The 25443-nt window shown below is 36.5% G+C and overlaps 6 protein-coding genes and 2 long non-coding RNA genes across 11 annotated transcripts; 4 read left to right on the forward strand and 4 right to left on the reverse strand.

The window, feature by feature from the left end:
• Nucleotides 1-16: 16 nt before the first annotated feature.
• Nucleotides 17-4405, reverse strand: LOC103870203 (NAC domain-containing protein 21/22). 3 transcript variants are annotated; one of them, XM_009148315.3, is made up of 5 exons: nt 4159-4405; nt 3162-3427; nt 678-2768; nt 407-606; nt 17-320 (listed from the first exon to the last, which is right to left on the reverse strand). In XM_009148315.3, the coding sequence occupies exons 1-3, from the start codon at nt 4349-4351 to the stop codon at nt 2400-2402; spliced, it is 828 nt and encodes a 275-aa protein (XP_009146563.1). In that variant the 5' UTR covers nt 4352-4405; the 3' UTR covers nt 17-320; nt 407-606; nt 678-2399. The 3 variants fall into 3 exon arrangements, with proteins under 3 accessions (XP_009146563.1, XP_009146562.1, XP_033148283.1); XM_009148314.3 differs by having other exon boundaries at nt 683-2768; nt 3162-3442; XM_033292392.1 differs by having other exon boundaries at nt 3162-3442.
• Nucleotides 4406-5853: 1448 nt separating this feature from the next.
• On the forward strand, nt 5854-7373 carry LOC103870205. The gene has a single exon (XM_009148316.3). It carries the CDS (start codon nt 5904-5906, stop codon nt 7005-7007), a length of 1104 nt encoding a protein of 367 aa, XP_009146564.1. The 5' UTR covers nt 5854-5903; the 3' UTR covers nt 7008-7373.
• A 3092-nt stretch (nt 7374-10465) lies between these two features.
• Nucleotides 10466-12066, reverse strand: LOC117134261. Its single transcript, XR_004458497.1, has 2 exons — nt 11845-12066; nt 10466-11099 (listed from the first exon to the last, which is right to left on the reverse strand). It is a non-coding gene; the product is annotated as an uncharacterized LOC117134261 (long non-coding RNA).
• Nucleotides 11879-14374, forward strand: LOC103870208. Of its 2 annotated transcripts, XM_009148319.3 has the most exons (3): nt 11879-13141; nt 13662-14040; nt 14121-14374. In XM_009148319.3, the coding sequence occupies exons 1-2, from the start codon at nt 12124-12126 to the stop codon at nt 14036-14038; spliced, it is 1395 nt and encodes a 464-aa protein (XP_009146567.1). In that variant the 5' UTR covers nt 11879-12123; the 3' UTR covers nt 14039-14040; nt 14121-14374. The 2 variants fall into 2 exon arrangements, with proteins under 2 accessions (XP_009146567.1, XP_009146568.1); XM_009148320.3 differs by lacking the exon at nt 14121-14374 and having other exon boundaries at nt 11955-13141; nt 13634-14034.
• LOC103870207 (protein Iojap, chloroplastic) lies at nt 14375-15918 on the reverse strand. The gene is made up of 5 exons (XM_009148317.3): nt 15617-15918; nt 15253-15379; nt 15007-15145; nt 14853-14941; nt 14375-14767 (listed from the first exon to the last, which is right to left on the reverse strand). Exons 1-5 carry the CDS (start codon nt 15851-15853, stop codon nt 14646-14648), a joined length of 714 nt encoding a protein of 237 aa, XP_009146565.1. The 5' UTR covers nt 15854-15918; the 3' UTR covers nt 14375-14645.
• Nucleotides 15919-16064: 146 nt separating this feature from the next.
• LOC117134260 lies at nt 16065-17020 on the forward strand. Its single transcript, XR_004458496.1, has 2 exons — nt 16065-16563; nt 16848-17020. It is a non-coding gene; the product is annotated as an uncharacterized LOC117134260 (long non-coding RNA).
• Nucleotides 16668-18183, reverse strand: LOC103870209. The gene is made up of 5 exons (XM_033292393.1): nt 18023-18183; nt 17862-17954; nt 17393-17775; nt 17206-17307; nt 16668-17123 (listed from the first exon to the last, which is right to left on the reverse strand). Exons 1-5 carry the CDS (start codon nt 18041-18043, stop codon nt 16955-16957), a joined length of 768 nt encoding a protein of 255 aa, XP_033148284.1. The 5' UTR covers nt 18044-18183; the 3' UTR covers nt 16668-16954.
• Nucleotides 18184-23513: 5330 nt separating this feature from the next.
• On the forward strand, nt 23514-25003 carry LOC103870210 (probable BOI-related E3 ubiquitin-protein ligase 3). Its single transcript, XM_009148322.3, has 3 exons — nt 23514-23768; nt 23855-24269; nt 24353-25003. The coding sequence occupies exons 1-3, from the start codon at nt 23719-23721 to the stop codon at nt 24899-24901; spliced, it is 1014 nt and encodes a 337-aa protein (XP_009146570.1). The 5' UTR covers nt 23514-23718; the 3' UTR covers nt 24902-25003.
• Nucleotides 25004-25443: the final 440 nt, after the last annotated feature.

Raw genomic sequence — 25443 nt, forward strand, 5'->3', positions numbered from 1 at the left:
AAAGAATGAAAAAATCGAAAACATAAACATGGAGTCTGTCAATGAAAACATGCAGGTATAATAATCCAAAATCAGGAGGATTTATTCGCTTATATCTTTGCCAGAAAAAAAAAATGCTAACATATACAAAACGAAGGGATCAAAAGAGTGAACTACAGCAAGGTAAGACCATATCTCTGTCTGTCTATGTTGATGAGTCAACAAGAGTGGAGGCTGTTGCTGCGTCAGCGTCAGCGTCAGCGTCTCTCTGTCGTACCGCAGCTGCTCTGCGTCTTGAACCTGCCTGTTGTTGATTTCTACTAAAACGAGCTCTAAACTCACTGTCACAAAATGTCAGATCATTATTATTATTAAAAAAAAAAACATTTTAACTTTATTCTTCTTTCTGATCGAGGAACAAATATACCTGCATTTGGGTATTGTGCATTGGGGCTCCCTGCAGTTTCTGGCGTGCATACGGAAGATATCCCACATTCTCTTACAATGATTGCAGACTCTCTTTTTGCATGTAACACCATGACGGAGGAGAATCTTGACAGTGCGACACCTTGGATACTGGCACTGTGTGGTGCAGCATGTCGTCACGTGTAGAAGCACTGCTCTTAACTGCAGTAACCAACAATCACAACTGCATTTAGTAATTAGTAAGAAATAAATAAATAAATAAATAAATATACCTGACCAGTGGGTGATGGAGGGCTAATGAGGGTGTGTGGATGGTTGATGATGCCGTTTGAGTAACAAGGGCCGCAAACTTCATAGTCAGGACAAACTTCGCAACGCCAACGTTGAGCAGGTTCGAGATCTTGCTTGCAGATGGCGCATGCCGTGGCTCTCAAGGATGTCGTCATAACTCTCCTTAGTTTCGGTTAAGGAACGTCGTCAGATGGCAAAAACCTTATCATGTTCCAAACCCACCATGAAGAAATAAAAAAAAAACAAATATATTAAAAGATTCACAGAACTATCAGATTGGGAAAAAATGTTTTAATTTCAAAACCAACTCTAGCTCGACAATGAATCAATTATTGGAATGAACAAAAACAAACCCTGAATCGTTGGGGGGGGGGGGGGGGGGGGGGGGGGGAATTAGCAATTCCAATCCGCCATAGGGAACAGAACACAACGAAGAGGTAACACAAAAAAGAAACCTGTTTTTACCAGGAATGAGGCTAATAGTATTTGTTTAGACCTTAAAGAAGATTTGCCGTTTTTTGGAATCTCTAACGGGACGCAGTTGCATCGCTAAAACAGTAAACGCGACCAATTCTTCTTTTTTTTTGGTCAAACTACGATTTCATTGCATAAAGAAAAGTTTAGTGTTTACAGATACAAGCTCTGACTTTGTCAATAAATCAGCTTCAACATTACATAAGCAAGAAATATGATAAAAGGAACACGCCTTTAACAAGCTGCTGAAATAGTAGATATCGATGAGGATGTTGTTCAATTCCGTCCTAGATCTCTTAGTCTTGAGTAGCTTCACTAGCGTCTGTGAATCAGATAAAACCAGCAGAGAGTCCACATTAGATATAAACACTTCCAAAACTGCCTTTCGGACCGCCAGAGCTTCATCAATCAGGACTGAATCAATACTTTGGAGTTTTAATTGTGTTCACATAATACTTAATTTCATGTTTTTTATTACAAATGTTTTCAAAATATGATTTTATTTTATTTATTTAATTTGATGTGATTATTTGATCCATAACTAGAATTTAACTCGCACAACCGTGCAGTTTTTTTTTTCAGTTGATTAAATTTAAGAATAACTATTTGTCTTAAAATATATATTTAAATGACTATGTTTTTAATTTTTATATTGTATTATTTGCTTATATCGGTAGTATAACTTAAAGCATAATTTTAGCACTGTATCTCATTTGTAATTTAGTAATTTTTTTTGTTTTTTATTTAACATTCTTTATTATTTAATTATACTATTTTATTTATGTTTGAAAGATAAATGAATATTCATTTCTAACAAAAAAAATTAAAATATTCATAAATGTATTTCCAAAATTAATCAGTTTAAATTGTTATTATATTTGAATAATTCATTTTATATAATTTTATTTTTTTGTTTACATCAATGCTATTTTCGGGATTTTTTTTAAATCTTCTAAAAAGATTTTTCAGAGATTTTTTTAGATTTTTTAAAAGAATATTCAGCTGCATTTCAAATAAAATGTAAACATATCGAAAGATATTAAATTTTTATGCAGTTTCTAAGAAATGGTTCAAATAAAAAAAATTACACATGAAAAATGTTTGCATTGGTGAATAATAGATAAGAAGATGACGTATAACAATGTTTACACGAGATGGGTGAATAAATGTTTGCATTGGTGAATAATATGTATGATTCATACACATGATTATAGATTTCTGGGTAGTGATCAATATTTCCAAGCACCACGGCTTGGTTTGCCAACGTCGGTCAATTGGCTTTCTGAGCTTCCTTCTCCATAGCTCTGTGATTCTTTGGTATTGTTGGTAAGCTGACTTAGCAAAGCCTTGAGAACCATTTGATCAGAGGAAGGATTAATAGACAACGGGTTAGGATTCTTGTAGACCAAACCGATTTGGTTCTGTGACAGATTGGAGAAGCAGGGCACTTGCTGGTTGATGATGTGATGATGATGATCGAAGTTGATATAAGAGTCCATTGATGCAGAAGCTGTTTCATCAGAGCAGCTTATCATGTTGTTGCCCTTCTCATCTTCATTGTTGTTCTTGTTGAAAACTCTACACAATACCCATTCTTCCTGTTTTTTTTTCTCAAAGCAAAGCAAATTGTTTTTTAAAAATTAAAATAAAAAACAACAAATGTCAAAATCATATGGTTGAGAGTAGATATTTGTGCCAAGTCAAAGATCATCTTAGGTAAGATAAGCCACAAATAAATATTTTGTAAGATCGTCAGCGATATATCCCTTCGAAGTTAAATGTGAAACAAAGATAAAAGTCAAAACGTTTCCCATAATCCACGGGATAATATGATTGCGACGTCATCCCCAAGACGCTTGATTCATGCTTAATTTGATATTTTCATATTCAAGAAACATATAACTACATTCAGAAAATAATCTAAAAACTAACCCCAATAAAGGATGTTTATGAATTTCAAAACATATAACACGAGTAAATATAATAATTACCTTGGGAGAATGGTGGATAAAAGTTCCTTGGAGACGAAACTCGTGCATGACCCAATCAGTTTTACGACCTTTAGGGGCTCGACCTCTGTAAAACACAAGTGTCTTTCTCATGCCCACAAGGCTACCATTTCTTTGGATTGCTCTATCTTTACCGGTTGCTTTCCAATAACCGGTGGCCGTAGCCCGGTTTGTTCTTTGCCCTGTTGCGTATTTCCGATCTTTTTGGCTGTAAAAATACCATTCTTTACCTCCTACTCTCGCCGATTCTGTACAATTGATAACTACATTTTAAATATTTTAATCGTTTTTTTTTTAAAAGAATGTTGACGTTGAATGCTCTTTCTTTTACATTTCACATACTTTACGGGGTTTTAATGTTGAATAAAGAAGTGTATTTTGTTCAATATTTACTGGATAGATTATGATAAGACATGAGCAGAAATGAGAAGTCTTTTCGTAATTGTCTTTATCTTTATGATGTATACAATAATATCCAAATGATTCCCATCTATCCGCATCATATCTTAACTAACCAGGTTCCCAGTTACCAAGCACCGAATAGGCATTCAACACGTATACATGATTACGATCATTTGTTTTTTTTAATGATACAATATTAGTATACTTTAGAAAGAAAGAATAGGTGTATGATTAGCCATTGATAATTATGCTGCTAAATAGTCCTTTTCACGATAAAATACCAAGAAAAGTACTAATCTGCAAGTGGCTCGCAAGTTGAACTTCGTTTTCTCTTCTTCGTTTTGTTAGTTTATCAACATATGATGATCTTGTATTCGAAAATATGGAATAAACAATCAACAAATCGTGTTGACAACTAGAAATATGGATTATAACATGCTTAAAACTACGATCGAATGGTTAGACTATACATGATTGATGAGTTGATAACTAATATGATCTTCATATTAGTTATGGAAAATTATATTAGTCTTTGAGAAAACGAGAGATAGAACCAAAAAGGTATTTAAGAACTTACGAGGAATGTCCCAAGGCTCGCACTTGTTGAGATCGACTTCGATCAAGACCACTGGTTGATAGCGGCTGCGAACGTTTCTTTTCACTAAGTAGTCGCAGACAAGCTCGTCGTCTCTCGGGTGAAATCTAAACCCAGGAGGCAGCTTAGCCTCGACCATACTTATACTGCCCTTATTTTCCTCTTCAGCTTCCATTTCCTATTTGATATGTAGAGGTTTGTTTATTTAGTGTTACCTTATTATCATCTGATGATAGGTTGATATTTGTGTAAAGAAGGGAGGGAGATGGAGAGATGGAGAGGAATATCGTAGGTTTTAAGCACGAGATAGGAAAGAAGAACGGTGGTTTAAATAATTAAGAAACAATAAAGTCAACTTCCATATTTTTCGTATGTAGATATGATCTATCATTAGAGGTGAAAACAAATTATGAATGTAATGGATTTAGATTTTATTTTTTATTAAATAAACTTAAATTTATACGATAGTTTCCAGTTTCTCTTTGCTTCTCAATAGGTAGAAATTAGAAAACAAAAATTCTGAAAATGATCTAAAATCACAAACTAAAACTGAAAATGTTTATCCGTTCAGAGAAAAATATACAACCAATAAGAAGATAGCTGGATGATGACTTTATGGTATGCTCAATTTTTACTCTATTACAAATTGACTTTAGCTATGTGAAATGATAATCAGATCTTTAATTATTACTCCCGGCCGGTGTGATTGTGAACAATAAATATTTGGGTTGTTGAACTTGAAGGTATGAATTTATTTGTGTTGTCACAAAACCTGTAAATATTGGTCTGAACAAGCAAACAGTACAGAAGTAATTACGAGTCGAACCATTTATAGTTTTACTTACAACTTTACGTTTTGATATTGAGGGTTGTCGTTTGCGACTTGAGGCGAATCGATACATCCATGGAAGACAAAACGGTAGCTTTCACCTGTCTAAATATATCTTTTTTACTAACGGTAAATCGGTATACTTCTAAAAGTAAAACTATTAAATTACCTGATAAAAAATAATAAAATCATAAATTCAGATAATTTACTCTCCAAATAAATGTAAAATAATTGTAATATAGACTCTACTCTAAAAAAGTGTACAAGATTACGAGTCAAAAAGCTAGTATTAGTTAAAAAGAGAGAAATTTTACCCATTCTATTGGATTGGACGTAACATAAGTTTTTCGTCTTTCGAGAATGTGGGTTGTGACTTGTGAGGCACAGGTCCAATTCATATGCTACAAATTGTATTCCTACAATATTAATTACACAGATATCTATATCATAAATTATAAATATTTTTCAACCAGCTGATACAAAAGATAGACATTCAAAACCCGAGAATAACTTATGATTTAAATATATGAAATGAATCATCGAACTTTGGTGTCATCTGGTAAAAAAAAAACATACAAGTGTGAAGTTAATTACTTAAACAAGTTTTCTTGGTAATCGCATATCTCTTCACATAGCATTGAAGTTACTGATGGGCGTGTGTACTCATGGTAAATATTATCTCTGCGAGTATCTAACTTTTCATCAGTCAATTTGGGCCATTTAAGCCCGACCCGACCAGAACCTCTACCCGAAATGATTGTATCCAGTAAAAGAGAACACGTGTGTTCTGTCTATATGAGAATCTGATCTGAGCTGTATATATTGCTTGTCTCTGTCATCGCCACTTCTCTACAAAAAGAGAAAACTCTCTTTCTCTCTCACTCAGTATCGACTCTAAATGACGTCGGTTTGCGTTAAAAACGTTGGTACCTCTCCGGAGAAGCTATCCCCGGCGAGTCACTCTCGGAAGAGCTCCAAAACGTCAGTCACGAGCCTTGAATCTCAACCGTTGGATCCTCAGTTGGAAGATCCTGTGGACTTTGAGTTTCTTCTCGAAGATCCCGTCACAATGCTAACCGCCGACGAGCTTTTCTCCGACGGAAAGCTAGTCCCGCTTAAATTCTCCGGCGGGACTAATCCGGAGGAGAAGCCTATGGTTCCGGCGGTTAACACGGTACTGGAGAAACCATGCCGAAGATTGGAGATGGAGATCGATCCTTACCTCTTCTCCCCGAGAGCTCCTCGCTGCACCGTGAGATGGCGCGAGCTTCTAGGCCTTAAGAGACTCAACAAAACGCCGGAAGAAGCTTCCCCGCCGTCGTCGTCGTCGTCGCGGCTGTCTTCTTCAACTCCAAATCCTAAGACGAGCTCGTTTAGACATTTTCTCAACCGGAGCTCCAAATCTACAACCGCAGCTCCTCCTCCTCCACTGATAAAAGACTCAGACGTCTCTGAGTCTTCAACGTCGATCTCCTCCTCCCGTCTCTCCCTCTCGTCGTCATCCTCCTCCGGCCACGAGCTCGACGACGTTCCTAGACTCTCTCTAGATCTCGACAACAAACCCAACGCTCCAAACCCCTTCGCTAGGTCACGTGCACACCACCACTTGCGCAACCAGAGGAAGCCGCGACGTCATGATGAGACCACGGAGAGTAGTAACGACACGAGGGCGTTGACGGTGACGGCGGATAGTCCGAGACTCAACGCTTCGGGGAAGATCGTGTTTCATGGACTCGAGAGAAGCTCCAGCAGTCCCGGTAACTTCACCGGCGGACCGAGGATGAAACAGCACCACGGGATGCCGAGATCTCAGTCCGCACACGTCAGAATCAGTCCTGTTCTTAACGTTCCTGTCTCTTCTCTCCGTGGTGGGCCCAAGTCAGGTCTCTTCTTCGGCCAGCTTTTCACTTCTTCCTCTGGGAACAGAGCACAGTTACAGAGCAGCAACACTGCCAAGAACCGTACCAATCGAACCAGGCTTGAACCGACTAGCGAAACCTAAGAAGCGAACCGGTTTCTAATTGTACTTGTACCGACTTTTATTCTTCGTTTTAGTTGAGGTTGATTTAATGGATTTTAGTTTAACCGGGGCGATTTCATCAGATGAGATTTAGATTCGGGTTCAAAATGTAAATAAAGAGAAATATTTGATTTTTCAATTGGTGGTTCTGCATGGAGCGAGTTGTTCGAAACTGGCGAAAGACCAGACTGTCATTAATTACTGTAGTGAGAGTGAGAAGTGCTTCCCATGTTCAGAGATAGATTCCAAAGATATTAACCACATGTTTAGAGAATTTAAAAATGTTTTTGACTCATTATCTACCATTGTACTTTATTATGAAAACATTAAAGATACTTGTATTTTACACTTTAGAGGAGCGACAACTTTTGTTTTTATTTCTATTTTAATTTGCATGTTAAAGAGACAATTCAAAATGCAAATCCTCTCCGTATCTGCTTAGTTCATATACTACACCCGTTTGGTTATTTTAATTAGTGTCAACTTAGTGTAATAGTTTAAGGATAAAAAGTCAGGTTTACTGTGATTGGTCATGTGTAGGTCCAGATCAAGAATTATGAAATATATTTGAAATAATTATTATAGAGAGTTTAAGAATGTGCCGTAAGGATGGTGATCATCTGGATATGCTGTAACTTCAAGCCATGGATATTCATATTTAGTTTAGAATAATTAAACTTGTTTATAACTAAACTGAGGGGAAAATTAGGGAATGGTCAAAGCGTGAAGAAAGATGTCAGTCATATTATTTGCATTTTTCGAGTACATGAAACTGGTTCCAATAATTTTTTGTCTATGTACAAATGCATCACAAAATAAAAGTTGTTCGTCAATCTTGAACATTGTGTTTTCAATCCCATCCGTTGGATTTTTCTTTCTTCCACTCCTCAATTTAGTGACAACAATACATATCATTGTTCCATTTAAACATTTAATGACAACAACACATATTAGAGAGCAAAAATTGGAGCTATGAATGTTTCCTTTATGTGAGAAATCAATCGGTGCTAGTCTAAGATCTCAACTGATTACAACATGTTAAATATCACTAGAAAAACCGCTTGTCAAAACAGCATATCAAACTTTCCACCATTGTACACACATATAATAGAGAAAAGGTGACATGATTATAACAGAAACTACATCTACGTTAGTTTTTATTAAAAATAGTCTTGGATTAAAAAGTAGACTTGGAGTTTTGGATGAATGCTTAGTTTCACTAAAAATACGAATTTACAAAACATGTAATCCTATGGAAGTATTTCATTTTCACTAATTTACATTACAAGCATGTTGTTTCATTTAGAATATCAGATATATTACCATATATAAAATAAAACAGTCTCAGAAAATCTACTACGGTCTTCTGACTAGCTTTTGAAATTATAGGGACCCATCGGCTTCGTGGTTATTATTTGTCTTTTGGCTGTCATATTCGACCAAAATTGGTACGTACGTACAATACAACCACAGTGTTAATCACTGATTACTACAACACAAAAAGTTCAACCACTTATTTCTACACCGTACTCACGAATTCAAATTAATGTTCTCACGAGTCGCATTCTATGAACAATAAGCAAAATATGAAAATAACCAGTTATGCTCTAAAGAGTTACAAAACCGTACTCACGAATACAAATGGATGTTCTCACTAGTCACATTCTATGAACAATATGCAAAATACGAAAATAACTAGTTTTTTGTGTAAAAAATAAATAAGTAGTTACGTTTAAAGAGTTACAAAACATTGACATGAATTGATGCAATTATATATAGATTAGTACACTTTTAAACTTTCTATAATACTTGTTTGTATCAAGGGACAAATGTACAAAATCAAATGTAAAATACCATATCGTTTGGAATAAGAAATAATAAATCCAAAAAAGTAGTAACAAAGTTGGGGAAATGAAGTAGAGAACGTGATGGTTCCCAGTCTTGCGCCCTCTGGGTAGATTCTCTATCACCAGTTTGATTCTCATGGTGCTTTTATTCAAATGTTTTTTTGCTCTTTTCTCGATATCTCTACATCCATTTATTTATTGATACTTTCTGCATTATATATTGGGATAACATGAGAGTCACGACAAATGGCCTAAGTAGAAAAGGCCGACAAGAAAGGAGGAATTAGTTAGGAATAAATACCGAGTTAAGTATGTAAACTGGACATTAACATGTTATGGTTTTCACTTCTTCATAAAAAGACAAATACCAGAATCCAAAACTAGTCCAGTATAAAGACCCTGTAAACCTAGCTAGTCTACTTCTTGTTGTTTCTGTGAGATTTGACTATGTCATTGGAAAATGAATCTGTGACATAGTGGGGATAAACAACTTTTTCATTTTTCATAAGAGACATTACCTAGTCTAAGAACTAGGACGATCCACGTCCTTATCCTAATTTGGCAACAATTGCTAAACTGTTAATGGTGCGGGTGTGACAAAGATGCAATGTATATCATACTGCAGAAAAAAAATATATAATGTCATTGCATTAAGTCAGGTTGGTGGTAGCTCCTCTCACTGCATTAACTCAGGTTGGAGTATATGTTTAGTTTTGTTAAGAGCATGCAAGAAAAATCTAGTAATCTTTATAATGGCATTTAGTGAAAGTGAATGGAACCAAGGGGACACATATATATTAGCTGCAGAAAAAAGAGAGGGCAGGTTGAGCTGGGTTATTAGCTGTTTGCCGCAGTGAACCAGATGCCAAATTCAATAATAAATATTTATTGTTTAATTATTTGTACAGTGAGAAGCAGAAAAAAAAAAGAGGGATAATAAAAAGAAGTGACAAAAATGTGTATGTGATTGCAATGGGAATGAGGATGGATATGAGTTTATTACTGTTAAAGTCAAATTTGGAACTTATGTATAAGAAGAAGAAACAGTACTTTGCTTTGTCTTCTTCTCATATCTCTCTCTATGTACATTTGTACAGGTACTTTCTTGTTCTTCTTATAATTAATTTCAAATCCTTAGATGGGCCTTCGAAAATGTTCGGCCCGTTTAAAAAAACATGGCCCTTATCGCCCAAACCCTAGCTATATAATATGGAGTGGTGCGCTCGACTAACAACACAGCGGAGGAGAATCTGAGTTCGGCGACTTGACGATGAGGGCGAAGGTACGAAAATTACCTCTGTAACCTCCGACAAGGCTCTCTATAGGTTTCCTTGTTAGTATTACGTATTGTAGATTGATTCTCTTACATTTAGCAGAACTTTAATGGATGCTGAGTATCGTTCGTTTTATGAGTTAAATTGCTAATTGATTTTGCATTTGGCTTACAGTTATTGATTCTTGTTATTAACTGGTTAGAGTGATGTCATTGTTGTGGTTTGATCGTATCTTTTGTTTGTAGTGGAAGAAGAAGCGGATGAGGAGACTGAAGAGGAAGCGCAGGAAGATGAGACAGCGATCCAAGTAGTCTCTGTGTCTCCATGCCTATCCATAACTCTCTGAACCTTTTATGTTTTGTGTTTTTTTACGTTTAAGTTGGAACAATCGTTTGTAGAACATGTTTTGGATCAACTCCCTTTTTATTTATCTACACAGACAGAGATTTATCTTATTTTTCTTGGATCTGTTTATTTTGGAGATTGTGAGTGCAAGTAACAATTTTCTAGAGGCTTGATAAATGATCTAAACCTACTCTCATATCCTTTTTTAATTAAGAAAAGTAACATTTCAACAAGCACATTAAATAGGACCAACTCGAACTACATAAGTTCATCCGGGAGTAGACAAAAAGAAGAGCTCGCGAACTTTTATCCCGTTGAAGATCGATGGATTGTCATGCGCCTGCTCTTGAACACACGTCCAATGGATTTGTAAATAGTCTTATTTCATTAGGACTTGAACATAACTAATGTTCTTTTCTCTTCCGTTTCTCCAATCCCATTTCTTAAACATTCAATGTATATCCGTCACTAAAATCCCAAAGTTACAAAACTTCTCAACTTCAAAATTGAAAAAATAAAAAACAACGGGGCCATTATATAAAATAAAAGATTCTCGAGGGGCTTCAAAATAGTTTTCGAAAAATTAAAGAACAGAGTCCGCACTAGGTCTGTCAGTTGGGTTGGACCACACCCAAATGGGTATGTCCAACTGGGCGTTTTTTTTTTCTGGGCTCAAAACAACCACACCCATATTTAGCCCACACTCAACAGCACCCATACCCAATAACACCCATCACTCAACTGGACACCCAAGCCCGCCCATTTATAAGTAATTTAAGTATTGACCCAAATTTGTTTATTTTTTTGCTTCCTCAAGGTTTAATGAAAAACATTGAAATATATCAAATTTTATGAAGCTCTAAATTTTCATTTTCTGGAAACAAGATCTTGACAAAACGCTTGTATACATTCCGAGCTCCAATTTCATTATAATGGACTGACTCAAAACATATCCACAAACTCTACCTCAATCCGTTTTTGATTCACAAAACCCACAACAGAGATTCATCATCATCGTCACATAACCCGAAATCGAAGCTAAAACTCAAAGTTAACTCGAAATCGAAGCTAAAACTCAAAGTTATAGAAACGTAAGATCAGAAGCTAAAACTCAAGAATCTGGAAATTGGGAGAAGAAGAAGTCACACGCCAGAGAAGATGAATCCAGAAGGAGAGATTGCAAAATTTCATCGCCAAATCGCAAAAGAGGAATACGACGGCGACGACGAAAGGAATTTTTCTTTTTCAATCAAAAAAAAAAAAAAAAAAAATTTATGTATTGGGCTAACCCAATGCCCAATTGGATTGGACCAAATTGTCCATGGGTAAACTGGGCTTTTAACCCAACTGGACCATAAAAACCTTTGATTTTTAACCTCTCTCAATCAATCGGACAAAAATCAATTTCCCGACAGAGATTGGTTCAAAAAGGCTTCACCTTTGACATATCTCATCTCAACTTCTGTCCTTCCCCTGCGCTTACTTGTCCTTGCTCTCGTAGGGCGATTGCTCAATCTCTGATTCCTCTCCGTCAAAGTCTCAATCTTTCCACATAAAGATGATCCCTTTCAGAAGCATCGATGATGGGTCAAGAATCTTCTAATCGCTTTTACGTCTCTCTCTCTCCTTTCGATGGCAGCGAATGGTCTCCCTACATTGGGACGCGTCAAGCTCTGTGATCTACTTCCCACCGAAGGCTCACCTTCCGACTCCTACAAGCTAGCCGTCTCAACACTATCCCAATCCTTAGCACAATACTCCGCCGCAATCATCCAGTTCCCGGCCACCGACGCAGCCCTCCTCCGATCCGGCCTCGACTCCGCAAGACTCTACTTCCACCAACGTGACTCGTATCCTCCAACCATCCACACAACAAACGACTCGAGAGAATGGTGCAAAACCTCTGGATACTACTCAGACCCTCACTCATGGCAAGAGAGCTACGAGTACAGACCTGGCTTAACCTTCACCGAGTCAGCTGAGTTCCCTCCTTCCGGTTTACCTGACATCTTTGGTTTATTAGGGAAAGCTTCTCGGTTAGTTCTTGACGCGGTTGGTTTCTATTTGAACTTGAGAAGCTCTCCTTTCACTGAGATTCTTGATAATGTTCCCTTGAGGAGTAACGAGGTTTCATCCTCCGTGTTGTCTGTTTGCTGCTACGCGAGGCCTTCCTTTCATCATCATAACTTGGCTGAAGACGAGCAGCTTCTCTTGTACTCAGATCACGACCACCAGCTCGACAAGAGTCTGATCTCCTTTGTGAAGTCGGACAAGGCCGGGCTGCACGTTAGGGACATGCACGGGCAGTGGATTCTAGTGGATGTGGATCTTGGGCCTCAAGAGGCTGTTGTGTATCCAGGGCTGGCTCTGTACCAGGCGACGGCTGGCTATGTGAGTCCTGCGGTGTATAGAACTGATTTGAATAGTATGCAAGGGAGTATAGAAGGGAGATTCTCATTGGCTTTTAAACTCATGCCTAAGTCGATGACTAATCTGAGCTGCTCGGAGATGAGAGCCGCGGGACATGGTGTTGATGCTCAGTTTCTGATTCCGGTTTCGGTTGATGACTTTATGCAGAGGCCTCACTCGAATGATGAGCTCTTTAATAGACAGACTTTGCAGAGCTTCAGTGTCCCTCAGTCCCAAGATGGTATAACAGTTTACTCTTTTCAATCTTAACGCTTAGTTTCCATTAGGCATGCGGGTTCGGGTAGTTCAGTTAATTGAACCGGAAAAAGTTTTGTTGTCGGTATTTGAGTAGTTCGGTTTTTAAAATTTTTACCGGAACTAACCGAAGTTTTTGGTTTTGATTATATTTTAGTTATAAATTTGGTTGAATTCGATAATTTCGGTTTGTTTGGTTAATTCAGCTAGTTTAGTTTGAAATTTGGTTAACATTTTCTTTTGAAAAAACAGAACTAATCATTTTTTTTGAAAACGGAACTAATCGATTACCGAATCAAAAACCGAAGTTTTTTAATAAACCTGTTGAAATGAACCTAACTCATTACCGAACTAACAAAATTTCGGTTTGGTTCGGTTTAAAAACGGCAGGCCTAGTTTCCATAGCAGATAGAAGAAGGACCTTGTGTTCATAGTTCATTGTTTAATTTACACATTAACAAGAAGTTTTCAATGACAGAAGGTTCTTCATTTGATGGATGGTATAGGATCAATGAAACAGATGAAAAAGAGGAAGAAGAGCGACTCAAGACTAAAACCACTCCCACCTTCAAAGAGGCTGAGGTTAGAAGCGCAGAGAGTTCTCAAGGAACGAGTTCAGGAGATTGCAGATAAGAAAGGAATCAAACTCAGATTCTGCAACCCCAAGGACTGCGAGAGTAACCACAACACAATGAACAGCCCTTGCGCGCATATTAAAATGGAGATAGGCTGGCCTCAGGGAGTTCCGTTTGTTCATCCTCACGACCTCCCAAACAAAGCTAAAATCGGGTTCCTTGAGACGTATGAGCCAGGATGGTCTGAGGCACATGACATGGAGCTTAGTCTCTCTGAAGCCGCTCAAGGAAACCAACACGTGACTTAACTGTAAGCTATTCTTTTACCCAACAACTCATTTCTCTCTCACTGTTACTTGAGGTTATACCAGTTCAATGATTTTATTACAGGAGATGGGAGAGTTCCAGTATTGGTCTCTTGTTTGCCTGGACTGTATACCAGTCAGGGTCAGTGATTGCACATGCTATGTATGAGCTATGGAAACATCAGAGAAGAGTTAAGCTGTGTGAATGGCTCTTATTATTTTGACTCATTGTACATTTCATCTCTGTATGATATATATCAGTATAGCATGTTCTGTGCACACAAAAACATCATATGGTTTAATCCAGTGGTTGTGATAAATAAGATTTGAATTCTTTCATTTGAACATCAACTAAAAATATTCTATCTAATTGACTGTTGAAGTGAAATTACACAGCTGAAGTACATAACACCATGAAGAGCCAGCCTTAACGAAAGATGGTCTCATTCTAATCTATAAAGAAACTACAAAAACATGTTCGAGATCCCCTGAGTGTTGTTGAAACCATCTTAGCCAGCAATGTCCGGCCACTGCTCAACAGACTTCTTACAAACTATTTGCCTTTTCTTTTCTTTTTTTGTTTCTGGAGCATATAGTATCATCATCATCATCAACTTCGAGGTGGTGGCTCATCTTGAAATGGAAGCGGAACTGACATGGCATTTCCGTAGAAATCTTCCAAGTTATAGAAAGTTCTTTGTGGAGGTAAGAAAATATGGATCACCACATCTCCTGAAAGCATACACTCAAACAAACATAAACTGTCATTTTCTTATCCAGACACGATGACAAGCAAACGCAAGAAACATAAACTCACCAAAGTCCAACAAAGTCCACGCATTTGGCTTTACATCTCCATTAGCAACTCTCCCATACTTCTTCTCAGCCAGGTCTCTCATCCTAGACCTGCATCATAATGAGAGAGTCTGTTTAGGAGATGGTTTTGCAAGTGAAATAGAGAAAGTATCTACCCGATTGCATCGATTTGAGGGCGGGAGAACGCAGTGGTTATGATGAAAAAACGAGCCCAGTAGACGAGTGGCTTCACAAAGAGAACCTTAATGTCTCCAGCTTTCACTTCACTCGCAACTTTAGCCATTTCAACAGCAACTGCAAAGAGTGGATAACAACAACACATGACCACCACCATCATATATCAATATTCATATTCTCCATTAGCCAATAAGTAGAAACATAGTAGGCTTTAGGCTTCTTACATGCTAAACTTTCAGCGTCATCATCAACCTCAGCTGCTGGAGACTTTAGATCGTCGCTCTTGTAAACAACCTTCCCGTATTTGTTGAACAATTCGTCGAACATCTCGTCAGTATCTTCACTTACATCCTACACAATGCAGTGTTAATAATCAACATCAAACTCAGAAATCAATTGGGTGACTTGTAACAGTTCTAAGGATGCTAAAAAGGTTGAAACTTCGAAACAACAAGAAGAAAAGTTGTAAACTTTAATTGAGTTTCATGTAAACTAAACAAAACATGAAACCTAATCTTCCTTACAAGAAACATAAGTAGGAAGGAAACTTGCGAGAACAGAGAAGCGGTTTAAGAGTTTGAAACGTACCGAGAGGAAGCCATCTTCAGCTTCCTTTCCCACAGCGAAGCTCTTCGAGTTACTGAGAGTTGTCTGAACTCTGCCTCCTCTAGAGAGTCGCAAAGGGAAATTATATGGTGCAGAGAGATCTCCATTGTTGAGGCATAACAGTGATGAAGAAGAAAGGTTTATAGGTATTTGAGAGGACCAACATGGGAATCGAGAACCCCCGGTAAGCGGAGCTCCGGCGACGGTGGAAGATGCCATTGTCTCGCAGGTAAGCAGACAGTTTCGAAAACACACTGGTCGCCGTTTAGAACAGAAGCGGATAAGATATTTGTCCTTTAACCCTATCCTGCTTCTTCTCTTTTTTTTCCCTGTTTTAACCTTTTTTACCAGACTGTAATTTTTTTTTAAAGTCGATTTCATTTGTAATCTTACACAAATATATGGTAAAACAGGTAAATGTAATAATTTGTGTGGAATTTTTCTGCGAAGATTCAAATCAAACTTGAATAAAAGAATGGTCTTTTATTGTAAAAAAAAAATAATTAGAAGCTTCAAATCCTAAAATAGAAACGGAAATTTAAAAATAATACGTATTTTTATTAATGTTAACCTTTCACAAAAATGAATGTTTGTAAAGTTGTGTTCTATAAGTTACTTATTTGCCAAATAACCAAAAAAATGGAAAATTAGATTTTGGAAAAAAGTTGTTCAAACAAATCTTTCACAAATCGTCGAAAAAAAACTTTAACAAAAAAAAAGAAAAGAATTGTTCAAAAAAAAAAAATTTGGAAAAGAAAGTAGAGAAGAGTGCAATTTCTCTTCTTTTTTTCTTTTTCACTTTAGCAAACCGAGTTACCATAATGATTATTGATTGGACAACCAAGTTTGTCATAGTGTTTTTACAGAGTTTTATCATAAAAAACAAATAAAAACACATTCAACATCCAGACAAGAGAAAAGTGTTAAAAGTGAACTTAATCAACCCCTTTGATACTTTAGAACACAAGTTTGCTTTGATGCCAATTAGGGCCCCTCCTCAAAGCTAAGAGAGTTTGTGAAAGAACAAACTAAATAGAACAAAACACAAGTTACTGCAATTTTTTTTTCATATCCCATTAAACAAAACATAGGTAGCTTAAATACACAAGAACATGTCAACTAAATAACTGCCCACTAAACTAATATAGAACATGGTATACAAGTGGAGATGATCCGACGATGCCATGACTCTTGTTATGATCTTATCAAAAAGAAGGAGGCATTGCATGAGACAAGTTAATAACACGAGACAGCATTTGAGAGAGAAAGAGAGCGAGAGATTTCTAGTCCGTAGTCTTGATCTTCTGATTGGTTTTAGAATTATCCACAAAAGCCAAAGCTACGTGCAGTTGCGAGAGAGATGCCAGTCTCTATCACAGTTTCTGGGAGGACCTCAGTAACTGCAAATTTAAAGCCTTCCACAGAACCTCCGCTAAGTTTCAGAGCCTCGTCCATAGAATATTGTCCACGGAGATAAAGCAAAACTGAGCTGCAAAAACTCAAACAAGGCTTTTAGGTAGCGCTAACTGATAAAATTAACCAGTAAACTTGGTGGGAGGAAGAAAACACACCCGTCGCAGAGAGGAAAACAATCGGATCCGGGGAAAACCCTAAGTAGCATCTTCTCGATATCATTCAGAGAGAGGGAAGTATCAAATCCTCTAACTTTCAACCTAAATATAGCAGGAGATGGTATTATCAACATGACAAGAAAGATTCTCGACTAATAAATAAGAAAGGAAAAAAAAATCAATTTACGTGTGCTGTCGGTATTCGTCTATGACACTGGTAGGAGCAAAGAGATGCTCAAGGCTATTGTCGTCAAAAGGGTAAGCCGTAATTGTTAAAATACGTCCTCCCACGTTACTTTTTTTTTTTGAAACAAGTCCTCCCACGTAACTTCCATCAAGCTTCAACGCCTCTGCTTCACATTCTCCATTAACATAGATTAAGGCGCGTCTGCGATTACGACATTTGTAGTCTACGGGAACAGAGACATGCATTAACTTTATTCCACGTGATGCGAAGTGATTTTTCAGAGCCTCTTCGACATCCTCCCTACGAGGGGAGGTGTCGTATCCCTCAACCACCATCCTGCTAATAATATTGCTATTTCGAATCCCACCGTTCAATTCCAGACCCTAAAGTAAATAAGATCTAATCAGATCTGAAGAAACAACATAATTCAATCAACATAAAGCGATGATAAGGATCGAAGAATAATTACTTCGTCCAAGGCGACTTCCCTAGGTTTCGCGTGGATTCTCAACGTGCTGGAGCTAATTAGGATCTCTGCATCACGACCGTTCAATTCCAGACCCTAAGGTACAAAAGATTTAATCAGAAACTATTCATTGAGAAAGCGATAAGGATCGCAAGAAGAATTACTTTGTTCGCGGATACGTCCATGGGGACTGGTGCGCTAGGTTTTTCGAGAGGCGATGAAATGAGTGCAATTTCTCTTCTATAAAGGGCATGTTGAGGTTTATTTATATCTCAAAAAATACAGAGACCGTATCATGGGCTTGTTTATAGAGGTCAACTTCAGTTGTGAAGTCTATAAAATTGCCTTATCTCAATAAATACAGAGATCGTGTATTGGGCTTATTTTGGAGTTTAAAGTCTAACTGGGTTTTAATTCCAACGAACCCAACTTTTAAATTCCACAAGCCGACTGTTCTCTATCATTGTCACTTTGTTTATATTTTTCTTTTTTTTTTGCAAAACCATGCATGTTAATTTCATTGGTTAGATTACAGGCTAGCTTGTTGATAAATGGAATCAATGATATATAAAACTTTGGAAAAGATAAGACTTGGAAATGGGATGGACCACTAGGGTTCCCAAATTGGCATATATCATTAATCATCATATACACATAAAAAAATGTCGCATTCTTTGATGCGTACATAACGAAGAATGCCAAAAAAACTCAAATGTCACAGTCTCACGTAGGTCATATATCCCACGGAATCAAGTCGATATAATTATGAGCTACTTGGCTAGACAGACACACACATGTCTCTGCCTGTATATGTCAATATATAAATCTATGTATTTTATATGGAGCAAACAAGTTTGGTTTGGGAAGTGTGATGAATTGGACAAGTTCATGTAATTATAGAGAAAAGGAAGAAGAGAGGGACACATCCAAATAATACAAACGCACATCTACCTTCCTGTCAACATTTTTTTTATTATTTTGGTTGTACCAATTATATAATTTATGTGCATTACATTTCTGACAGTGTAGTTTCGTTATATCACATCTACTCATACTACAAAACAATTAGATTTTTCAAAGATGTTTGACATGAATCCATGGAGAAATGTGGTGCAATGGAATTGGATGGAGAAGAAGAAAAGCCATTCATTTTTCTGCCGACCTCTTTTTTCTCTCTACACATTTTCATGCACTCTCATAAAGTCGACAGTGAATTTACGTCTCCTCCTCTCACATTTTCTAGATTGATTTTGAATTTATTTATGCCTTTAAAAATATATATATGTATCCATGTTATATTCATTTGGAAAAGAGAGACCTATTAATTTCACTCGTTTCTGGATTTTTTATGTGTAGTGGGTTGGACGGTGAGGTGATGATTCCCCTATCTTTATCCAAATGTTTTTTTTTTTTAATTTCATCTAGTTAATCAATCTTGGCAGCTAATTAGCAGGTTGATTAAATAATTTAAATATGACATGTTTAGTCAAATTTGAGCTATAGACATGGGATAAAACGTTTTATAATCTAACATGGGAAATTGAGAATCAGCAGTTGTGGCATCTGATTCCAAAATCAAACGTTAACGTGCGGATGGGTCATAAGGATTCGGTGAAAGCGTGAGTGATGATAATTGAGGGATTTCTTTTATTATGATTATATGTGAGGCCTCGATAATTACGGCCCCGTCTCGATCTACAAATTGCCTTGGATCCACGTAACGTGTGTTAAAGACTTGAAAACTCGTTGATATCTTTGCTGTTCTACTCAATTATCACTTTATCAGGTAGAGTAGGTAGGTCCACATGGGTGCATGAAATCGAGTGTAACGCTCAAAATCAAATCGTGGAATATATAATTGTTGCAAGGAGTGGAAATGAAGGTTCTAGGTGTGTTTCCTATGGAAGTAAGATGTTGGTATTGGGATCTATTCACCTATATATCCACATTCTTTTTTGATGTAGCGGAAGCTACAATAACGCAACTAACCTATTGATTCAGAAAATATATAGGAGATGTTATTTTCTTGAACTCGTTGAGATCCACATATCTACGGAAAACAAAGTTAGAGAATACTATTCTCGCTTAACAAAAGCTATTTATAAAATATCAATATCAATAATCTGAATACAAACTTAAGTATAGACAACTATATCTAAAAAAAATCCTAAAACAATAAAAGTAAATTATTTTCTTAATAAATAAACTAAATAATAATATCGATAATATTTTCACCAAACCCCCCCCTCCCCCCAATTAAATAACTTAATAATCGCTTTTAGTTCTTATAACAATTTATTTTTTAACAAAAACGATATCAAATATACTAATTGGTGGTTGTCAAGTTACATGGGTTTGTTTGTTTGTAGAGGAGGTTTGAACGGGTCTTTCATTCTAACTAACATGCACATATTTCATTATTTCAAACTAATTTGAGGTTACCGCCACAAAACAACGACGGATAAACTACATTTGTAGACGTATATTTGATAGCGGAAACCTATAATCTTGAGAAATGAATCCCTTTTTCATACTGTTAAAATAAAATAAAGACAAGTGAAATTATTTTTCTTGATGGGGGTCGTAGAAAAAGTGGAAACACATAATTGAAGTTTATGGACTATAATGATACTTTGCTCCACTTTTTGGTAGTGCATGTGATGGCATCTCGAGCCGTATCCAATTCCTTGCTCAACAAACTTTTCCGATGCATTGCTTTCACGTATTTTGTGTTTATCGATATCTATAAGCATGAAATATATATGGGATGTGCATATTCTTCTTTTATATGTTTATATACATGTTACTTACACAACTAGACATATGTGTATACCTCTGTGTATGAGATATATGACGAGGTCTATCATATATGGTAGAGTACCTTACGAACGCTACAAAATATATTATGCATGTAATGTAGGGATGATGAAAGCGAGATTCCCTCAAAAAGGAATAATAAAGTTTGTAACGTATAAAAAATTAGATGGGGGTTTATGTGTGTGTGTATTGAGATTCTCATTATAGTTATTGGTTGAGATGATGCGTGGAAACTAATTGATCAACGACTTCTTAAACTCAACTAAAGAAAATAAAAGAGAAGGAAGTACTTTTATCATGTATTTGCCCTGAAAAGCAGGGAAGCCAGAACCACTGACCTACATTTATATTCTTATTTTTACGTTTATTTTCTTGCGAACATGAATTAATTTTAATACCATTCAACAATTATTTAATGATTTTCTCACTACAAACCTCATGGTAAACCTCAGATATGGGCAGAAGTACATTTGTACATCTTAGTAGAAATTATGGTTACTCTAGAAAGTGTGTGTGCATTATTTTTTTCATAGAAAGAAAATAAAACTTAAACCAATGTACTTTCGTTCCTCTCAATAATAAACAATGTAGGGTTTTAAAACGAAAAAAAAGAAATTTATTAAACTGAAAAACTGAGATGATGAGCATATTGTTACCATGTAATTTACAAACTAAAATAGTCCCAACGTAAGACTCATTCAAATTATCTTCTTAATTATTCGAATGTCTCTTTAACAAGCAATATATTTTGAAACGAGCATCTACTTTTGTTATTAGGCGACCTGTAACTTTTTCTATTTTTTTTAATATTGTGTTGTCAGCCATAAAAAAAAAAAGAAATAATAGTTGTACGATCATACGATGTCAGGTCGACCCAAATGCCTGATACGATAAATAAATTGATAATATAATGCTAGAGATATTTGAACAAAAAATAATGGTAGAGATAATGTTCTGAAAAGCAGATGATGCAGCAGGCATGCCCATCTTAATGCGTTTGCTTGCTAGCCTCGTGATTCTATGCCGCTCTTCATGCTCTAGCATTCCCAAGATAACTTAGTTTATCAGCTGGTGGCTTAAATTATAGAAATGATAGTGACATAGTGTGTGTAAACAAATATAGTTTAATCATAAACTGTAATAGTCCAACTCGACATTAGTTTACTTCTATAGTGATTACATCTGGTCACCAAAAAAGGTGTCCACCCGCACTAACAAAAAAAAAACTGTAGATTCGTATATATGAAAAAAACTATGGAAAAGATGAACTCCTTGTAAAGTTATTAAATTCATATGGAAAGTACACCTTGTGAGCATCTATTCCAGATTGTCTATTTGATTGAACACAATGATTTATCCCAAAGTTTTTCTTGGAATTTTTGCATAGGTTGATTTCATATAACAAACTAAACACAAAATGCTAATAAGAAAAAAAAATTACGACTGAATAATAAAAGGTATGCTGGTCTAATTAAACAACTAAACCATATGAAAACGATATTGTTAGTAAAAATCATATAAGCGTTGACATGCGATGAAAGCTTTGCTATTATAACAAAATGTATACTATTATGTTTTTAAAAAATGCATACTATACTATACTATTACGTAAAAGTATTTTGTTTTTGTTGGTCAAAACGTATTGGAGTATCAATGTATCATTTTAACTAATCAATTATGTTTAGACGACGAAGTCGTATGTCAGCAGAAAAAGTGAAGTCAAATAACTTAAACCAAATATTTATTGAGAGATATACCCATTTCATTCTCTACCTAGAGTAGGTGTAATACAACGCAGACAACATCTCATTGATGCAAAGACATTCATAAAACAATTTTGAACAAAATAGCTGTTGACAAAAGAAGTTTTAAACTTAAATAAAAACGTCAGCCAGGAAAACAAATTATTAGGGATGGTGAATATACGCCAAACTCATAATAAGAGATTAATGAGTTTTTCAATTGATGTGGCAATGACACTAGCCGTAATATCGAATAGAGGTTTGGGACACCAGGCGCGACTTTAGGTTAACAGACGTGGCAACCAGAACCATGAAAGTAACACACAAAACATAATTAAGTAATTTAAAGAAAAAAACAAAATCATAAACAGAGGTAAAGAAGCAGCGGTGGATACACCGTACCTTTCTCAACGGCTGCACTATGTTTTCTTATTTTCATTCTTTTTTGTTTAAATCAAAGTTTTCTGGTTACACTAAAATTAATATAAATAAAGAATAATGCCAAGCTGACAAAAAAAAGAATAATGCCAAGCTGGTACTTCACACGTGCCCATGCGACCCTCGTATCCAGGCAACACCATCACACGTGGACCAAAGGTCCCACACCTTAACATTTTGTCTTCTTTGACATGTGGCATCGTCAGTGACCGTCTGTTATCTAGTCCTCTGCTTCATTTACGGATTCGCCGCGTTGGAATAATAACGGGCTTGTCCGAGTCTGCCCGAACGGATAAGGCACTCCTCATTTATTTTTGTATTTTCCGTTTAAAGTTATTGATTCAAAAATTTCTGAGCCTTTAAAACTCATACATGCAAATCAATTAATAACGAATTTATTTATATACAAAGAAAGTAAAATAGGAAGTTTAAAGTAAAAGAGGCAGATATAGATATTATGATTTTGACCGTAACATCTGTCGTAGTCAAAAGTGTTTTTTTTTGTCATGAAGAACCGCTGAAAAAGGCAACTTATTTAATGGTTACTGGTCAGCAGGATAACCGAAGAATCCTCATGATTAATGTTTTTAATTATTTAAAATACTTTCTAGAAAACAACAAAATTAAGAAAATTATTAATAAAAAAACACATCACATTTTCCTCTCTGTTCTCTATAAATTGGCAGACAAGGGTGGTGTTGGGGTCTGCTTTGATATTTGTTTTTTAGTTTTTCCTCTCTACAAAACCGTAATTAAAAACCCCACAACCTCTCCATCTTTCGTTGCATTCACGTTTCAACAGGCTCCCTTCTATATCGCCCATTTAATAGCTTTGAACCAGTTTCTCAAGTACAAAAACGTCGATGGCCGTTGAAGCTCACCATTTAAATCATCTATATTCTTCTAATAACAGGTATTATATCATTTTTCATTCTCTCTTGTGTTCTTCTCTCTCTGTTTTTTCAACAATCTTAACGTTACGAGTGGTTTTGTTTTCAGAGAAAGGATGAATCCCGTTGAAGCCAACGGTTTAGTCTATAACACCCAAATGAGATATAACACTGTTCAAGCGACGACCATGCCGTTTAACCCCGCCATGGAATGTCAAACTTCTCTGTTGAATCCAGTTTACAACCTCTCACCGTTTGATTGCCTGGCTCAACAGTCCATGAAACCGATGATCCATTCTGTTGAGAGTTCCTTGACATTCAACAGCGAGACTAATGGCAACGTCGGTTATCTTTGTCCTGTTTCTTCGTCGTCTATGCGAAAACGCCCTATAGAAGAATCAGCAGTTGTTAATCATATGCCAAGCCAGAAACGTTGCACTGATCCTCTCATGTTCCTCGGACAAGACTTGTCTTCCAACGTCCAACATCACAACTTCGATATCGACCGTTTGATCTCTCATCATGTAAGTGTTTTTCTAATTAAATTTAACAACACTTAATTTTTTTGGTTCACATCGGTTGATAGTTTTCGACAATATTTTATCAGGTTGAGATAATGAGAATGGATATTGAAGAAAAGAGAAAAGCGCAAGGTAGGAAGATAATGGAAGCCATTGAACAAGGGTTGGCGAAGACACTGAGAGCCAAAGACGAAGAGATCAATCACATAGGGAAACTAAACCTCTTTCTTGAGGAGAAGGTTAGGTCTCTCTGCGTAGAGAATCAGATATGGCGTGACATGGCACAGTCTAATGAAGCCACCGTGAACTCCCTACGTTCAAACTTGCAACAAGTCCTCGCAGCTGTGGAACGTAACAAGTGGGAGGAGCCCACGGCGGCTGATGACGCGCAGTCTTGTTGTGGAAGCAACGACGAGGGTGATAGTGACGAGCGGTGGAGGTTAGCAGGAGAGGCTAAAAGCGTGCGTACCATAACAAGCACGATGTGTAGAGGGTGTGGGAAAGGAGAAGCAAGTGTGTTACTGTTGCCGTGTAGACACATGTGTTTATGCACTGTGTGTGGATCTTCGGTTAACACTTGTCCAGTCTGTAAATCTCCAAAGAATGCTAGTCTCCATGTTAATCTTTCCTCGTGAAACTTACCATACTAGTAAATTGTAAATGTTCTAAGAATAGTAAATAGTTGAAACAGTCTCTACAATCAATCTTTGGTTTAAAAACTATTATTTCTTTAATTTTTTTTTTCTCTTTGGATGATATTGATGATGATGGACACACGAATCTTTGACATATATGTCAGTTCTTAAAATTTGTTGAGGTTCACGAGGGTCCTCTCTTGCTTAAAATCGTGGGTTAGGTTTAATACCCACTTTCAAATGTCATTTCCCATCTTTTGTGTGAAGTATGCACCAAAAAGGGGTAAGCATTGTGGTTCAACTACTTGTCTTTATCAATATATCAACGTCACTTCTCACAAGATGGGGTTTCACTAGCTTACTTTTGTTGATACGTTATTATCTTTTGTTTTTTTCTAGAAATTATATATTCGATGCCAAAAAGAAAAAAAGGAAAGAAAGTGGTCGAAGTCGTGGGTTATGCGTGACAGACCATTAAACCTAAAGCAAAATGAAAAGGCCATTTCAACTTTTCCTCTATACCCGAGAGAGAACTTATGCTA

The sequence above is a fragment of the Brassica rapa genome, chromosome A05, assembly GCF_000309985.2.
Source record: "Brassica rapa cultivar Chiifu-401-42 chromosome A05, CAAS_Brap_v3.01, whole genome shotgun sequence".
Lineage (NCBI taxonomy): Eukaryota > Viridiplantae > Streptophyta > Magnoliopsida > Brassicales > Brassicaceae > Brassica > Brassica rapa.

Excerpts from the sequence above, each read along its gene's own strand:
- LOC103870203 (XM_009148314.3), bottom strand. The coding sequence starts at position 4,351 with ATGGAAGCTGAAGAGGAAAATAAGGGCAGTATAAGTATGGTCGAGGCT. Across the intron at positions 3,443-4,158 it reads CGAGCCTTGGGACATTCCTC|TTATCAATTGTACAGAATCG; the intron begins GTAAGTTCTTAA and ends TTTAAAATGTAG. Across the intron at positions 2,769-3,161 it reads TTATCCACCATTCTCCCAAG|GAAGAATGGGTATTGTGTAG; the intron begins GTAATTATTATA and ends AAAAAAAAACAG.
- LOC103870205 (XM_009148316.3), top strand. The coding sequence starts at position 5,904 with ATGACGTCGGTTTGCGTTAAAAACGTTGGTACCTCTCCGGAGAAGCTA.
- LOC103870208 (XM_009148319.3), top strand. The coding sequence starts at position 12,124 with ATGGCAGCGAATGGTCTCCCTACATTGGGACGCGTCAAGCTCTGTGAT. Across the intron at positions 13,142-13,661 it reads TGTCCCTCAGTCCCAAGATG|GATCAATGAAACAGATGAAA; the intron begins GTATAACAGTTT and ends TGGATGGTATAG.
- LOC103870207 (XM_009148317.3), bottom strand. The coding sequence starts at position 15,853 with ATGGCATCTTCCACCGTCGCCGGAGCTCCGCTTACCGGGGGTTCTCGA. Across the intron at positions 15,146-15,252 it reads TGACGCTGAAAGTTTAGCAT|TTGCTGTTGAAATGGCTAAA; the intron begins GTAAGAAGCCTA and ends CACTCTTTGCAG. Across the intron at positions 14,942-15,006 it reads CCTCAAATCGATGCAATCGG|GTCTAGGATGAGAGACCTGG; the intron begins GTAGATACTTTC and ends ATTATGATGCAG.
- LOC103870209 (XM_033292393.1), bottom strand. The coding sequence starts at position 18,043 with ATGGACGTATCCGCGAACAAA. Across the intron at positions 17,955-18,022 it reads TGGACGTATCCGCGAACAAA|GGTCTGGAATTGAACGGTCG; the intron begins GTAATTCTTCTT and ends TTTGTACCTTAG. Across the intron at positions 17,308-17,392 it reads GACGAATACCGACAGCACAC|GTTGAAAGTTAGAGGATTTG; the intron begins GTAAATTGATTT and ends TGCTATATTTAG.
- LOC103870210 (XM_009148322.3), top strand. The coding sequence starts at position 23,719 with ATGGCCGTTGAAGCTCACCATTTAAATCATCTATATTCTTCTAATAAC. Across the intron at positions 23,769-23,854 it reads CTATATTCTTCTAATAACAG|AGAAAGGATGAATCCCGTTG; the intron begins GTATTATATCAT and ends TTTTGTTTTCAG. Across the intron at positions 24,270-24,352 it reads ACCGTTTGATCTCTCATCAT|GTTGAGATAATGAGAATGGA; the intron begins GTAAGTGTTTTT and ends ATATTTTATCAG.